Genomic DNA, 18,430 nt, shown 5'->3' on the forward strand with positions numbered 1-18,430 from the left:
AATGGAAGACATTTGGGACGACCAGAACCCTTCCTAGAGCTGGCCGTCAGGCCAAACTGAGCTATCGGGAGAGAAGAGCCTTGGTGAGAGAGGTAAAGAAGAACCCAAAGATCACTGTGGCTGAGCTCCAGAGATGCAGTCTGGAGATGGGAGAAAGTTGTAGAAAGTCAACCATCACTGCAGCCCTCCACCAATTGGAGCTTTATGGCAGAGTGGCCTGACGGAAGCCTCTCCTCAGTGCAAGACACATGAAAGCCAGCATGGAGTTTGCTAAAAAACACCTGAAGGACTCCAAGATGGTGAGAAATAAGATTCTCTGGTCTGATGAGACCAAGATAGAACTTTTTGGCCTTAATTCTAAGCGTATGTGTGGAGAAAACCAGGCACTGCTGATCACCTGTCCAATACAGTGAAGCATGGTGGTGGCAGCATCATGCTGTGGGGGTGTTTTTCAGCTGCAGGGACAGGACGACTGGTTGCAATCGAGGGAAAGATGAATGCAGCCAAGTGCAGGGATATCCTGGACAAAAACCTTCTCCAGAGTGCTCAGGACTTAGACTGGGCCGAAGGTTCACCTTTCAACAAGACAATGACCCTAAGCACACAGCCAAAATAACGAAGGAGTGGCTTCACAACAACTCTGTGACTGTTCTTGAATGGTTTAGAAAGAGCCCTGACTTAAACCCAATTAAGCATCTCTGGATAGACCTGAAAATGGCTGTGCACCAACATTTACCATCCAACCTGACAGAACTGGAGAGGATCTGCAAGGAGGAATGGCAGAGGATCCTCAAATCCAGGTGTGAAAAACTTGTTGCATCTTTCCCAAAAAAGACTCATGGCTGTATTTTTTTCTGTCAATATTTCTACTAAATACTGAGCAAAGGGTCTGAATATTTAGGACCATGTGATATTTCAGTTTTTCCTTTTTTAATAAATGTGCAAAAATGTCAACAATTCTGTGTTTTTCTGTCAATATGGGGTGCTGAGTGTACATTAATGAGGAAAAAAATGAACTTGAATGATTTTAGCAAATGGCTGCAATATAACAGAGTGAAAAAATTAAGAGGGTCTGAATACTTTCTGTACCCACTGTATATACAGCTGCATCTCAAATTAGAATGTCATGGAAAAGTTCATTAATTTCAGTAATTCAACTCAAATTGTGAAACTCGTGTATTAAATAAATTAAATGCACACAGACTGAAGTAGTTTAAGTCTTTGGTTCTTTTAATTGTGATGATTTTGGCTCACACATAAAAAAAAAAAAAAAAACACAATCCCAACAAAACAAAATACAACACAACACAAAACCAAAAAAAAAAAAAAAAATCATTTTTAGTGAATTGTTGGCCTTCTGGAAAGTATGTTCATTTATTGTACATGTACTCAGTACTTGGTAGGGGCAAATCCTGCTGGAAAATGAAATCAGCATCTTCAAAAAGCTGGTCAGCAGAAGGAAGCATGAAGTGCTCCACAATATCTTGGTAAACGGGTGCAGTGACTTTGGTTTTCAAAAAACACAATGGACCAACACCAGCAGATGACATTGCACCCCAAATCATCACAGACTGTAGAAACTTAACACTGTACTTTAAGCAATTTGGGCTTTGAGCTTCTCCACCCTTCCTTCAGACTATAGGACCTTGGTTTCCAAATGAAAAGCCACTGCTGAACCACAGCCCAGGTCTGTGGTTCAGCAGTGGCTTAACAAGAGGAATATGACAACTGTAGCCAAATTCCTTCCTTGTGGTGGCTCTTGATGCCATGACCCCAGCCTCAGTCCTTTACTTGTGAAGTTCACTCAAATTCTTGAATCAGTTTTGCTTGACAATCCTCATAAGGCTGCAGTTTCTCAGTTGGTTGTGCATCATTTTCTTCCACACTTTTTCCTTCCGCTCAACTTTCTGTTAACATGCTTGGATACAGCACTCTGTGAACAGCCAGCTTCTTTGGCAGTGAATGTTTGTGGCTTACCCTCCTTGTGAAGGGTGTCAATAGCCAATTTTTCCACTGTCGGACCAGTGCGAGCCAGGGCTTCTGTTTATTTGTAGTCACATACATCACATTTAGAATGAATGATAATTTCTCTATTTTTATAAAAGCTCCCGAACAAAAACCATTATAATATTTTTATGACATAGGCTACGTGGAGCTAAACTCTCGAGGCGAGACTTATGACAGATAAAATATGTTACTAAACGATTGTGATAGAGAATAAGAAGCTGACGTCTGATTTCTTCAAGCAGTCGTATTTATCATGTTTACTATGGTAACATTATTACCTAGCATTCATATTCTTTTGCATCGCTTATAAATATTTCTGCCTTTTATGGTGATTATAATCCACATCAGATCGGATCGAGTTATTTCAAACACTCGCTGCTGACTCCTCTAGCCTCAACTGGCCCGAAAACCTTGGGCCAAAAAACCCGGGCCGTTGGCCCCGAGGAAGCCCCGACGAGGCACGATCAAGCCCCGGAAGTGACAGTGGAAACGCGACTGGCCCTGGCACGCACTAGCACGCCCGCTTTTGGCCCGACAGTGGAAACGAGGCTAATGATTGTCTTCTGGACAACTGTCAGATCAGCACTCTTCCCCATGATTGTGTAGCCTAGTGAATCAAACTGAGAGACCATTTTGAAGGCTCAGGAAACCTTTGCAGGATTTTCAAGTCAACAAACTCAAATTCACTTAAACAAATTCAAAATTGCTGAGATAGTTAAATGTTAGCCTAAATCATCACAAATAAAAGAAAAAATAATCATAAAAAAAAGAACCAAAGACTTAAACTACTTCAGTATGTGTGCATTGAATTTATTTAATACACAAGTTTCACAATTTGAGTTGAATTACTAAAATAAATTAACTTTTCCACGACATTCTAATTTATTGAGATATACCTGTATATATATAATTGTTGGCTCTGTGAACAATTGCTAATGTGTTTCTAATGTTAGTCAATTTCAATAAATGTAAATATTTACACACCAGAGAAGAGGCATCAGGTAGTACTGGCTGAGGAGCAGAATCCTAAGCTCTTTAATTAAAGCCGATGAGGGGTTTGCACTCAACAAGCCACAAGTTTCTGTCACTGAGTCGTTTACTGGAGTCACAACGAACTGGAGAAGAGAGCTAACGAGGTGTCAACTTCCAGATGCTTGCTCATCATAGAGGAAGAAGGGTGGAAAGAGTAAAGGAGAGAGAAAGAGAGAGAAAGAAAGAGCATAAGTTAGCAGAGGGTGGACGATGGATAACGTTGTGTGAGAAGGTGGCGAGAACAAAGAGAAGAGAGGAGGAGAGTGACTGAGAGAGGAAGAGGACTGTTAATAAACTTCTGTTTATTAACACTACCACATCAGCTGGCGCAGTTGATGCCATCTGGTGTAATGGCCTGGGTGCCATGCGCCCGGAGGCAGATGGTACCCGTTTTACCAATCATTATTACACCATCAGCATGTGCATATGGCAGACGGGTTCGGTCCGCAAAACCCTGCCTGCAATGTAAGATTTTTTTTTTATGTTTTTGAAAGAAGTCTCTTTTGCTCACCAAGGCTGGATTTATTAGATGTAAAATACAGTAAAATAGTAATATTGTGAAACAGTAACATTTAACATGTTTTAAATTGCATTCTAATTTGCAGATTTGGTGCTCAAGAAACACTTCTCACTTCTTATGTTGGAAACAGTTTTTGCTGCTTTTTGTGGAAACTATGGTACAGCGTCATTCAAAGGTTTTGGGTAAAAAAAAATAAAGAAAAGAAAAGAAATAGTGCTGTCAAATGATTAATCGCGATTAATTGCATCCAAAAGAAAAGTTTTTGTTTACATAATATATGTGTGTATACTGTGTATATTTATTTTGTTTATATAAATACAAACAAATGCATGTATGTATTTAATAAAAATATGTTATGTTTATATATTACAAATATTTATATATAATATAAAATATAAGAATATAAATCTATAAATGCATATACATGTAACTATTTTCAAAATATATACTGTATGTGTGTGTATTTATATATACATAATAAATATACAAAGTAAATATACATATATTATGTAAACAAAAACTTTTATTTTGGATGCAATTAATCGCGATTAATTGTTTGACAGCACTACAAAGAAATATAAGTAATACTTTTATTCAACAAGGATGTGTTGAATTGTGACAGTAAAGACATTTATATGTTACAAAGGAGTTATATTTCTAATTAATAAAAATATAGCTTTTAACACTGATAATAATAAGGACCATTATTAGTAATTGACCACCAATAATAATTGATAATAACTGAGCACCAAATCAGCATATTAGAATGATGTCTGAAGGATCATGTGACACTGAAAACTAGAATAACGGCTGCTGAAAATTAGGAATAAATTAAATTTGATAAAATATTAGATACATTAGATATTATATATACTATAAGATACATAATTAAATAACAGTTGTTTAAAATGTTAAAAAAATATTTCACAATATTACTGTTTTTACTGTATTTTTCATCAAATAATTCTAGCCTTCATGAGCATATTTTTCTAAAACAAAAACAAACAAACAAAAAAATATTTCAAACTTTTGACCAGTATAGTGTACTTCATCCCTGCACACACACATACACACACACACGGTACAGTTAGATCAAGATTTAAAAGCTTCTCATTTGCAAATAAACACTATCAAGCCAAAGTCATCTGATGAATATTTATGATGAGATTGAGCTTTAAAGTGTGTTTAGATAACATTTTCTCTTCACTGAGCTAATGAACGTGAGTTCTCAGATGCTCTAAAAAAAAAAAAAGGCTTGTGTTTGCTAAAGTGTCCCTCCTCCATGCAGCTCTCCCATCACAGATTGCCGTCTAATCCAGGTAATAGCCATTAAGCTGCCTTGTCTGAACAAAAATAAGCTTCACTCCACAAGCCAAATGTGCCAGAGACATTTTTGGATGCAACAACACCCAGAGGAATAACTGAACCCACCAGACACTGGGGAAACTGGGGAAAAGTGGCAGGTTGACATGAATATTCAGTATACAGTGTTTCCTGCATGTCTATGAGAACGAGACTGAATATGGTGTGGATTTCAAATGGAATAATGAAGATCATCTGAAGGGTCCATACAGGTGGCCATTTTGGAAGATAGACTATTCCTGTTTACACTAGGCATAAAAATCCTCGTTGCATATTTGTAAAGACAACTGATTGGTTCAAACCACATAAAATGCTGTTGTAAACAATCTTATACAAATCAGACTGCCAAAGCCATTCTCCAGAGTAATGGCTATCAAATAACTCAAGATAGACTTTTATGTGTAGTTTAAACAAGATTAAGCAGCCAACGGGGCATATTAAGCTTTATCCATAAAAAGACTCTTTAAAGGGTTAGTTCACCCGAAAATGAAAATTAGCCCATAAATTACTCACCCTCAAGTCATCCTAGGTGTATATGACTTTCTTCTTTCAGACAAATCCAGTCTAAGTTATATAAAAAATTGTCTGTGATCTTTCAAGCTGTTTAATGCCAATCAGCAGGTGTTGCATGCATCAGTCCAAAAGAAGTTAAATAAAAAGTGCCCATCCATAAAAAAAGTGTCTCACACAGCTCCAGGGGGTGAACAATACCATTTACTAAAACTAAGCTGCAAAAAAAAAAAAACTAAATGCCAAAATGCTCAACCTTTTTGATACAGAGGCTTATACCAGTGCAACACAATAGTCAAGGGCCCTCTTGTTCTTTCTTTCTCTCTTTCTTTCTGTCACAATCTCCAGCTGGAGTGCCTAGGAACTCCACTAGAGGGCACTGCACCTCTGACTCTTGCCACTCTATCCCAGACTACATTTCCCATAATCCTTTGCTGTACTCATCATCTCTAATTGCATTCACCTGTGTCTTGTTTCTACATCAGTGTTACCCTATTTAAAGCCTGGTTTTACACACACTCATGGCTCAGTATTGTTTGCCTTTAGCGTTCTGTAGTTCCTAGTTCATTGTTAGCCTATGGCATTCCTAGTAGTGATGGGCAGAGCGAGGCTTCATGAATCACTGAAACGGCTGAAACAAATGTGCCTAATTGTATCAAGGCTTCGAAACAATCAGACACCCGTCTCTACTCTGACACCTAGTGATCACTTGCACATGTTGCTCTACCTTGATAATTATTTACGAATGATAACTTATGTTGTTTATGTCAAACAATAAATTGTGTCCACATCATTGTAAGAGCAATTAAATTTTTTTCTTTTTTATAGTTGTATTTTTTATTTTTTATTATTATTTTTTTTAATCTTATTTTTTAATAATGTGTTGAGTTTTTAACGTGTCTGACAACTACATGAGCTTGGTTTTGTAACCTTTAAGCTCCTCATTATGAATAATCTCAGTAGAAACACTTATGAACCACACCGAAGCTTCATTTAGACATTGTCACATGACACGGATGTTTTGAATCACGCTTCGGAGCAGTGTATCAAAATATCTACACTTCGGGATCTCGACACTGTGTCGAAAACATTTCTCGTCAGCCATCCCTAGTTCTTTGTTCCTAGCCTTGCCTTATTTTTTGACCCTGGACAGTTATATGGTTTTGTGATCGTTTGCTGCCTGCCCTGACCATTGCTGGATTACTCTTTTGTCTGCCCTGGATTATACCTGTTTACTGCTGTTTGACCCTGCCTGTTTTGACCACTCTAGCAACTCAAGCCTGCATTTGGGTTCTCAACTCTGCTGTCATGCTTCCCACATTATACTTTCTCTCTATCTTTCTTTCTTTCTTTTCTGTTTCTTTTTTTCTTCATTTTTTGTCTCTTTTGTTTTACTTTTTTCTCCATAGCTAAGGAAAAAAATATATATAAAATGAAAAATATTTTGGCACCACTAGTGGCACTAAACGGAATTGCAAGTGTGTTTTCCAAACACTCCTACCACCTTTCCATTGGTTGAGCTAGAATGTTGTGGTATCGCCACAGAATTTATATTTCAGGAATGAAATTATTTTATAAATAATCCAAATGTCCATAACATTTACATTTATGTGTTAATCCAAAGCAATTTATAATTCATTCAAGGTATTTATTTAATCAAGTTCATGCATTCCCTGGGAATAAAACCAATGACCACAGTGTTGCTAATGCCATGCCTTACTATTTGAGCTACAGGAACATCTAAAATTTCCATATAGAGTTCTAATATATTTATATAATTCTGTTACTGTCGTACAGTATGTCCTCTTCCAGTTGTATTTCACCTGGAAACACACCTGCAAACTCAAACAGAGCACATGCCTGATATGTTTTTCTTACTCTCTAATGCTCTGAGCTTAATTTAATTGACAGTCTATCATGAATCAGTCAATTTCTCTCAGCTTCAGCCAATTTACTCTGAACAACACACATGTCACTGTGCTGATCTACATGAGACCTTCATAGGAAAGACCTAACCAAACCTCAGCACCAGCAAACACACACAACCCTGGTATTTTATAACCAATTAAAACTTTTCTCTCAGTAATGCACCTGAAGGACAGTGATAGACACTTCAAAGAAGATCCATCCAGAGATGAAGTGGTTATTAGAGAGATAAGATTGTAAAAAAAATAGGTGTTATGTTTTCTAGTTCTGAAATATTGACATTGGTTCTGGTGGGTTTGCTATAGTTGGAAGCACTGGGTGAAGACACCAGGCATATTCATTAATTCTGACAGAATTGAATTTCCCACAGACTACTGAGCAGGGACGTCACATAGAAAGGATTATATATCATATACCACAAGACTAATGCCACAGTAACAGTAAACTGTAAAACTGCAACCTCAGAAATAGTATTACAATTAAATAATGTGATACATCATTGACATTGTTATCATGTATCAAAATATAGATTTTTAAAAAATGAAAATACATTTAATTTGTGTGTGTGTGATATGCTCCATCTTTTTCAGTCACTTTGAACTAGAAATACATTTAGAATTTTATGCATTTCCAGTAAAAATAATGTCTTGGCCAACATTTAAATGATGTCAGAACTAGAGTAGAAATGTAATAATAGCATTAAAAAGTTGAAATGTTCCTTTTTACTGGTGCATAGAATCCAAAGTGTGTTTCTGGGTCAAAGTGACTCAAAATGATGGAGCAGTTCACAGTTATGAATCCCAACCTGATGAAACTCTCACAAACCCAAACTTCCCTATTGAAAGACAAGCATCAGGAATTAAAATGCTGATCCAAACTGTTTTATGCTGATTTGTACTGGTTTGGTGCTGGTTTATCTAGAGGACGGGGACAGTCATGTTGCAGTCTGTTAGTGAAGTTGGTCGACCGAAACTGGTTGCCTGGCTGAATTCATTTAGGAATGCCAGCACACCAGCATCCAAAGCCCAACATACTGTATGCTGGTGTCCAGCAACGCAGAGTTTTCACTACAGGCTCAGGTTGAGCAGCTGACCTCTGGTACTCACTTCTGGGGCTTTTTGGCCCTCAAGTGCAAATCTATATGAACCCACTGGAGCAGTAGCTATTTCCCAACCTTTCTTGTTCTTTGTATAGTGGGGAAAATATTTATTTGATCCCCTGCTGATTTTGTATGTTTGGCTGTAATTTAAGGCCGTTTCACACTGAACGCAATGCGAAAAAAGCGAGGCGAACTGCCAGCGAATGTTGCTTTCACACCAAGCACGAAACTATTGATCGCCTTCTGCTAATTAACTCCTGCACGCTAGGTGGTGCTGACCAGCAATGCATTTTTACTCAGATATGTATCTATCTCATATATGGATTTAATCAAGCGGCAACCTCCCACTCTCTCTCGTGAGGCCAACACAGAAGTGACTTAAACTGTAATTTGTCAAGAGGCTGGCTTCAAAGGGGAGTCAATCCTATAGACTCCCCATGTTAAAATGCCCAACTTTACAGCAGAAAAAACATGTTTACAGCCTGGTTCAAAAAATTATTTTGGTCTATATAGCTAATTTTGCCCTTAGTGACAACTGTGAGAGTGGTGAATTTTTTTTATAACTCATCCGTTTAAATTATATTAAGCCTTAAAGTTCTGCATAATTAAGGGTGTGGCCACTTGAGTGACACGTGGATTGCCGCTGCTGTCACCACCGTCGCAATAGATGGGCGTGGTTTCAGCAACCAGCTCCCGCCTTTTTGACCATTTTCGATTATCCGGGAGTGACGCACTGCCAAGATGGTGACGGTCGGTTCCGCTTACTTTAGGCTTCAAAAACGCTCTTCGAAAACCTACGGGTGACGTCACGGACACTACGTCCATGTTTTTTACAGTCTATGGATTTAACATTGTCCACTGCTCAATATACAGCATTAAATATAGCTAAATAAAGTTTGGTTCTACGCCAGAAACACAAACTATAATGCTTAGAAGAAAACATCTTAAAATATCAATATAAATACAATTAGCATTAAGCCACATTTGAAAATGTATGTGATTATTAATGTTTTTGCTTAAAACCCACTATAAACCATCATCGAGTGCTTGTAATAACTTCTGATTGTGATCTATAGTTGATTTTGATTCTATAAGCAGACATGCACTCTTTGTAGACTGTTTAATAACGCCACACTGCTTATTGTCATAAACATCCTTTATTGTTATAAAATTACCATGAGCTGCATACAAAACACATACAGAAAACATATCATCATAATTATGTCTATTTGCTTTCATATTTCATATGTAGAAAAATGTTTCACTCGTTGGTTAACTCGAGAGTAACTCATAACACTCACACACGTGGAAGAAAACGGACACTCCAGATCACATAATTCAATGGAGAATTTAGAAATTATATTAAGAACATGTGAGAATAAATCTGTTCTCAGAGACCAAAGATAACAGGAACTCGGCATCCACTCGCTTCTCTCTATCGGGATACTCTTCTTCAGTGTTTGTTTACACTGGTTTTCAAAAGAGCCTTCCAAGCCTTCTCTGAATCATTTTGATGTTCTCTGGCAAACTTTAAATGGGCCTGAACATGTGTCTTCTTGAGCGAGGGGACCTTGCGGGGGCTGAAGGATTTCAGTCCATTACAACGTAGCGAGTTACCAATGTTTTGCTTGGTGACTGCGGGTGCCAACTGCCTTAAGATCATTAACAAGCTCCTCCCATGTAGTTCTGGGCTGATCCCTCACTTTTCTCATGATCATGCTTACCCCATGAGGCAAGATCTTGCACGGAGCTCCAGACCGAGGCCGATGGATGGTTGTTTTGTATTTCTTCCATTTCCGAATAATCGCACCTACAGTTATCTCCTTCTCACCAAGCTTCTTGCTGATGGTTTTTGTAGCCCATTCAAGCATTGTGCAGATCTACAATCTTGTCTCTGACATCCTTTGACAGCTCTTTGGTCTTGCCCATGGAGGTGGGAGAGGTTAGAATGGAAGACTCAAAACTAATATGTACCTCTAACTTATATATTACCATTATAATGATTAGTATTAAAAAGAAGGTATTACCATGATTCCCTTTTAAACTGAAAGCGATTCAAACTGGGGAGAAAAACAGACTGAAATAGCTTCTTCTCTTTTTAAAGGAAGAGTTAACCAGAATAAAATTAAATTAAATTTACTCACCCTCAGGCCATCCAAGATGTAAACAGATTTGTTTTCTTCATCAGCATGTTTGGAGAAATTTAGCATTAAATCTCTTGCTCACCAGTGTATCTCTGCAGTGAATGGGTGCCATCAGAATGAGTCCAAACAGCAAATCGACATTTTAAACTTTAAACCATTGCATCATTTATCCATAATATTGCTTTCTCCAGTTGTTGAGAAACTTTTCTCTGAGAATGACCTAATGGTAAATTATTTATAAATGAAACGTATAAGTAAAGTAAAAAGTAAAGTCAAGCTTAAAATTCAAACAGAAGCTCTGTGAGTATGAAGTATCACCCACAAGTGAATACACTGTCAATTGTTTTTACAGTACACAATTAACATTTACATTGTTGTACATAATGTATAGTATAGCCTACATTCATATATTTATGTCTATGCTTTTGCTCAATTTAGTGCTAAGTGTCTGCTATCTCAACCTCACAACAGCGGAGCCTTCGTTGTTAGTACACATTGTGTAGCATTCACCTGCTCTACATCGCTGGATAAAACTGCTCTGCATGCACTCAAACACTACAGTATAAACACTCAAAACCTCATGACCAGTGTGAGTAGGTACAGAACATTACGAATGTTATCTTTCTAATCCAGACAGGGTTTAGAGAACTGCAACACCTCAGCAACGCTTCCAGTAAAACCCCTGCTGGCTGGCAAACAAAGGAAATCTCAACGCATGAGGATAAAACATTCAAACGCTACAGCTGATGTTGTGAACAGGCTCCAGAGTCACTGAGCTATGACATCCGCTGGGCTGGCACATGCTTCAAGTAGCATGTCATTTTTAGAAATGTGACGCTTTTCTTTGTTTTTGATGGCCACTTCTCGAAATGAGAACAACAGATGAACATTTCAGTTTATATTTGTGAAACTAGAATAGCAATTCATTGAATCATTTGTCTATAGGTGACTGTTAAACGTCACAAAAAGCCAACTGATTGCTTAGCCAATTTATTTTTCATAAATCTATGGTTTAGAGTTATACTGTTCCATACAAAAGCAACTGTTGCAAAGTTGAAATGACCTCAGAGGACGTCAGTACCATACTGTAATATTGTTTTGTACATTGTAATGCTTTTTATCTTAGTGAAACTTATACAATGATTAATATTTCATGTCCACATATTCATTTACTCACATTATGAATGAATATGGAGCCCTGGAGATATGGGAGGACTTGCAAACCTTATGTGTTCTCTCAGAAAATTGTTGCACTCCCCTGGAAAACGTAGCATTTCTCAGAGAATGCAAAAGTTTAATGAGCAAATGCAAAGTTTTTGGGGGGAACACAAAAGGTTTAGGTGCAAACACAAGTTCTTGGGGGAATGCAAAAGCATTTAAATGTTTTTTTCTCGCATACACATTTTTTTCTCATCACCACGTCCTCTGTACCAATATAACATATTGTGTAGCTCAAACCCTAAAGTATAGCAAGGGTAGCTATCAGGGAATGCGCGAACTGATAAAATGTGTATCCTACCATGAATGCAATGTGATTTGCTTTGGATAAAAGTGTCTCCCAAATGCATAAATGTAATATATTAGCCTAAGTTACAAAATTGCTGTATGTGTCCAGTTGTCCTCAATGTTGTCTGGGAAAATGTAGGTCAGCAGGAGGATGAGGTTTGTGGTTGTGTACAGTATGTGCTCGTAGATACATATAGTTTCTCTTGTGTCCGTATATATATGTATGTTAATAACCGTAGGTTTGTGGCCTCAGCAGCTTTGGCTCGAACGCACCTGGGTCTGTCAGAGAGGATTACACTGCTGCCAGCAACATCACCAATGCAAAGAGGATTTAGGAATGATTTCCCAACTCTACTAGCACACTGTGACTTAATTTATTTGAGCTTTTCCACCAAATTGAATGAATACATAGATAACATTAATCAGACGCTGAAAGGCAAAGACTGTTAATGTGGAAAATGCCAAAACTGCTGAAACCAAATATCAGTAAGTGATTTGACCATTTTTAGTCAGCATGAAATCAGAATTCACTTTATTTACTTTATTAATACACATTTCTGGTCTTGGTGAACTTGAATTGTTAGTACAGTTTTTCCCCAATAGTTAACATGGTAATTTAAGCCATTATTTATATATACAGTATACAATAAATTGGTAACAATAATACTATATGAATAGTTCACCCAACAATGAAAATGTGCTGAAAATGTAGAATAATTTATTTTTTTTTTTTTCAGAACAGATTTGTATAAATTTAGCATTACATCACATGGGTGCCATTAGACTGAGAGTCTAAACAGCTGATATAAACACCACCATAATCCACAACTAAGTCAAAAACTGGATGTTTGTAAGAAACAAATCTATCATCAAGGTGGTTTAATTTTAAACTGTTACTTCTGGCCAAAATATCCAGTCCATAATCCATAATAACACTTGTTCCAGAGAAAAAGTCCTTCCCCTGTTCTCCTCTCACATCAAAACCAACCTATATATGTGTTTAGAACTGTTTTTGACCATTTTCTCTTGTGCTTGATCTGTGCATATTTCTCTCCTGACTCAGATGAGAGAACTTTCTCCCTGGAGAAAGCAACATTATGAATAAAGGAATCAAATTTTAGATGAAAGCCATGGTGTAAAGTTAAAAATGTTTTAATGATGTATTTGTTACAAATGCGCAGCATGTGGATTACTAACATGTTTATTATTGATGTTTTATCAGCTGTTTAAACTTTTATGCTGACAGCAGAGGATCCATTGTTGAACAAGTGATGTAATGCTAAATTTCTCAAAATCTGCTCCGATAAAGAAAAAAAAACCTAATCTACATCTTGGAAGGCCTGAGGGTGAGCAAATTTTTATTTTCCTTTAAAATGCTTTCAAGGATGCAAAGCTAAACACAAATACAAGAACGAATTTGGAAATGTATAAATACCACAGCATCAGCTAAGGTACATTTTAATCACATTTCTCCAGTGCTTCTGCAGCATTCTGTAACTGTAACCTTTTGCTTTTCCGCGAACTCTTTTCCTTTCCTTCATTTTGTCTCATTCCAAGAGTGCTCCTACTAACCAGGTGAGAGGGAAAGAGAAATATGAAGCATGTCGGGTAGCTCTCAGTGGGTTTTTGAAAAGACTATTATGGCTAACGTTGCATTTTAAATTATACTTTTGAGTGTCCTTCATGTGGCCTGAGAGGTAATGTGACTTTTAATATTACTTTTATTTTAAATTAGCCATATGTTTAGACACTCTCAATATAAGCTACATGTGCATGTGTCAAAGATGTTGCATGTGTAATTTTGAACGCATGTCTATGCAGGTGTGTGTGTGTGCTGAAGATGGTTTGGTGCCGTTTCGTTCGGCAGCAACTACAGGCTTTTGTACAGTGAATGTAATGGAGCAGAAAATGCACTCGGCTGCTCTTTATTCGACACAACTACATCACCAGCGGGAACTCTCCACTTTCATCTGTTTCTCAGATACACACATGAACTACACCACCTGTCCACGGATGACCTGACAACCGATGTTTGATGTTTGCAGCACATGCATGTCATCATAAATACCTGAACAAACTCACACAAGGAATACAGATCACTGCACACATTTGGTCCCATTATTCATCAGCACACTTAACCAGAGCAATATGAAAACCTTAATATATATTACTCTTTTTCAGGATACTTTGATAAATAAAAAAAGTTCAAATGGACAGCATTTATTTAAAATAGAAATGTAACATTATAAATCATCTTTACTGTCGCTTTTGATCTTTTGCATCCTTGCTGAGTATTAATTTTAAAAATTGATTTTCAAACTTTTAAACCGTAATGTACAAGACACAATATTTGGAATATGCCAATTTAGTAATCTAATTAATTTTGGTGCGTTAGATAAAAATATCCACCTATGTAACATCTTCAGATAAATTATGCTAGTTAATTTTATTTTAGCTCATATGTATAAACAAGAACAGAAACTTGTTCATGCCTAAATAGTAATAAAAAGTAGCCTACTAATTATTTATATAAACATACAGTTTATATAAACAGTATCTATGTATTATTTATATATACTGTGTTTTATATATATATATATACTGTGTGTGTGTGTATATATATATATATATATATATATATATATATATATATATATATATATATATATATATATTTATATTACCACAATTTATTTAGATTTTTTTTTGTTTATTGTTTTTATAATAGTAATATACACAGAGAGACATAAAAATGTCAAATTGAGTTAAACTCTCATGCAGTGCCAGTAGGTTTTGGAGCAGAGCTTATATGTTTGTGGTTTTAATCAGAGTTTACATCACAAGGATTTTCCACTATGCTGTGAATTGTCGTGATCAGAGATATCAAAAGATGTCTTAACGGGAAGCAGGAACGTCCTTCATCACTCCGGCGCTCCCCCTCTGTGTTCATGTTTCTGTCAGACCCAGTCTCCTTTTTCCATCCGCTTCAAAATGAATACCCCCTGCCCTTCCATTTAAACACACACACTCACACTCAAATGTAAAAACGCTCTCTGTGAGAGGCCAGTCGACAGATTACATGTTGAGCAGAGGCAATTTGCTGACAGACAAGCCTGCAGATTTCAATCATCTCTAGGAAGACTGGTGACGATACTTCACACTTCGCACTCATGCACCTGACCCTCCGGCCCTCTCCTCTTCCTTCCTTCTTCAATGAGCCTCAAAATTGAACCCGCACAAATTTGCCTCGTCTTTTCTGACCATAAATGATGGCATTCATATGGGGATGGTGTTGCCTGATCTTTGAAACCTTTTCATTTAAGTTCAGGCTGTCTCTCTCTTTCACAGATAGGATTTCATTTTTGACCATCACATTGAAAACATCAGGGTGGAGAGTGAGATGAATCTGGTTTAAAATGAGGCGACCACAGCGTCTCACTGCACCTTTTATTTTCAAGAGGAGTTGTGGGATCCTGCTGTGACTGGCCATTTAAAAATCTACTTTTTATTTTAGATAGATAGATGGATAGCTAGATAGCTAGATAGATAGATAGATAAAATTACAGCAGACCAGGAGTATTTCTTAGTTCTTTAATTAGGAGTACAATAAGTATTGTTATACATGAAATACATGTATGGTCCTATTGGACACAACTGAGGTGGTCCATTGCTATACAGTATATAAGCATGATATATTCATAACAAATATATTCTCAGGTAAATTAGTAGTTATCATTATTCACATTCAGCGATGTACAATTATTTTATTTCGACGCAGGGATATTGCATTAGACACTGAGAAGAGAGCACCTTTCATTTACTAGTAATACACCAAATACATTTAATGTAATACGATAATAAGGACCTACACAAAAAAATATATATTTCCAGTATTTCCATTTCCATGTATCAAAAAGGAAAAACAACATGGTAATAAAATGGAACAGATCTCCATGGAATGTTTATGAAATTGCTGAGTATGGAAAAATGAAATAAATGTTTGCGACAAGTAGTAATGTACAGCGAAATCTACAGTGACTATCAATAAATAAGGATTAGGTGGTGTTCCTTATGGCCACAGTCCTAGACCAGGCAAGTCTGGTCAGCAAAACTGAGCAGATATGGGGCATATGGTGGCACAAGGGTGGGCATGAGGTGAAACAGACCGTCCCTGCTTGTCTGAAGCGGAAATAAGGACTGATTTAATTCAAGCGATCTGCACAAGTGCTTGCCATCTGCACCTCTATACCAAATTATTTCAATTTCAAAGAAATTAGCCTTTTAAAGGGCCCATTCAACATTTTGAGTTTTGTTTAAACAACGCTTTATAAAAACTTTTTTTTTTTTTTTAAAGTATTGTGTATTGTGTAGTTTCTTTTAGGAAACCAAGTAAGGAGTCCTCAGTGAGGTCAAAAACTTGACCCATTAAAACTTGAAATGTACATCAATACTAGACTGCAAGGCTTCTCTGTTGTAAACAACTGCTCAAATAACATTATTAGCACAAAAATGATTAAAACGCAGCACCTTTTCTGGTATTTGTTGCGAGCAGTTGCAGCATATCCTCTCTCAGTGTCACTAAAACAATTTCCTGGATGGAAGCCTGCTGCTGTGAAATGTGTTGATAAATATTTCTGTGATATGCTGCAAAGCGAGTGTAAATGCATCATCAGTACACGTCAACCAGCTTAAATCTGATTCAATATTTTCTATTTTTCATTGTTGTTTTAGATTATATCTTAAACATTTCGACTGCACAGAATTTATTCCCTTCACTCCTAACGCAAACATTATATAATCAAATAATCTAATATTACACGGTTGAATGGATTTCATGTCATTGCAACAGTCTTGCTGACTTTCAAAACTTCAAGCAACAAACAAATGCAGCTTTTTCCATATGTGTACAGTGTTCTGATCATAAATGTATTTGGAGGAATGCCTCATGGGCATTGCCTACAGCGACAGTCCCTGGATGTGTGGATGGGACACATGAAGAAATAGACTGTAAGCCTGCACATTTGGGGACGGCAAAGATAAAACTAGGCATATACCAAAAAAGGGCTCAAAGAATGAAGATCAACTTCAGTTGATGAAAACTTTTCACAACGTAATATAAGGCGGTACCGAAAGAGACCAAATAGTGTCACTGCAAAGTGTAGCACACAACATGCAGCTGCATTTATACACAGTGTATATGTAAAAATATACGGAAATCTTTTTGGCCAGTGAGCTACATCAGCTTCAGGTAAATCTACACTCAGTAGACAACAGAGAGTAGTTCTGGACAGTATAATATACTCTACAAATAGAGGAGATGTGATGAATCACTATTTACCCATATGATATCATTCAAAAATATAAATATATTCCTTTTTCCAGAGAGGAAGTCAGGCTTTGGGGGAAAATTTGGAAAAGCTACACTGACTTTATTACAGCAACAGTCTGTAATTCAGGAATCTGTACCAGTAATACTTTGCTTCATAAAGTTATTAGCTCCGGAAAACAGTTGATTTGACCCAGACAGTCAAATGGCTCTCATCTTTAACACAAGAAAAAGAACCTTAAATTTGTGATGTTCAGTAACATATCAGTGTATTTAACTCAGGAAGATTTATGAGCAGAAATAGTGTCATTATTCGCTTAGAAAAGATACATGGCTATATTTTCCTACACCTTCATTATGGTCAAATTGACATTGTATCAAAATATGAGAGGGAAAATATGGGACTAACATGGTAGATTAAGAAAACTGATTTGTGAATCACTTGCGAGTTTGGTATGTCTCTTGGAAATAATGCTTCCATTGCTAACGCAATAACAGAATAGATAAAATTTCCCTTTGAGATCCAAGTTGGAATCTCATAAAATGGCACTCAACTTTCTACCCAACAGTAACCCAGTTACACTACTGAGGAAGTGTTACATGTACAGACTCCATCCGTTCCAATGGGTAGCTGAGTTTTCCACAACAGGTAGAGAAAACTAAGAACTTTGAAGTTTGAAAGCTCAAGAAATTCCTCCAGATGATGCAATGTTCCAACAGGTGTCCAAAGAATCTGAACCCTTCAAAGGGGCCCAGAAACACAGGACTTTCAGGAGTTCAGATGTACCTAATGCAGGCGCTCAGAAGTTCTGGAGTTCAGGAAGGTTCTTGTAGAGGTCCAAGGAGTCTGGGTTTGAGAAGGCCCCTCGCTGAGTGACGTCCTTACCTGCGATCACCTGCTTTACTGCAACTTCGACCTTCTTTCCGCTGATAGTGTACTGCAGGCAGAAGAAATTTGAAGTCAATCAGGTGGAAAAGTACAGAAAATAGAAGCAGAA

At 37.0% G+C, this 18,430-nt stretch overlaps 1 protein-coding gene across 1 annotated transcript in view; it reads right to left on the reverse strand.

The window, feature by feature from the left end:
- Nucleotides 1-15,683: 15,683 nt before the first annotated feature.
- Nucleotides 15,684-18,430, reverse strand: part of LOC109079369 (acetoacetyl-CoA synthetase-like) — a 28,159-nt gene continuing 25,412 nt past the window's right edge. The window contains exon 18 of the mRNA XM_042753790.1: nt 15,684-18,370. Coding sequence (XP_042609724.1) covers nt 18,233-18,370 — 138 coding nt within the window. The 3' untranslated portion in view covers nt 15,684-18,232. The remainder of the gene's footprint in view (nt 18,371-18,430) is intronic.

The sequence above is a fragment of the Cyprinus carpio genome, chromosome A5 (genome assembly GCF_018340385.1).
Source record: "Cyprinus carpio isolate SPL01 chromosome A5, ASM1834038v1, whole genome shotgun sequence".
NCBI classification, from domain to species: Eukaryota; Metazoa; Chordata; class Actinopteri; order Cypriniformes; family Cyprinidae; genus Cyprinus; species Cyprinus carpio.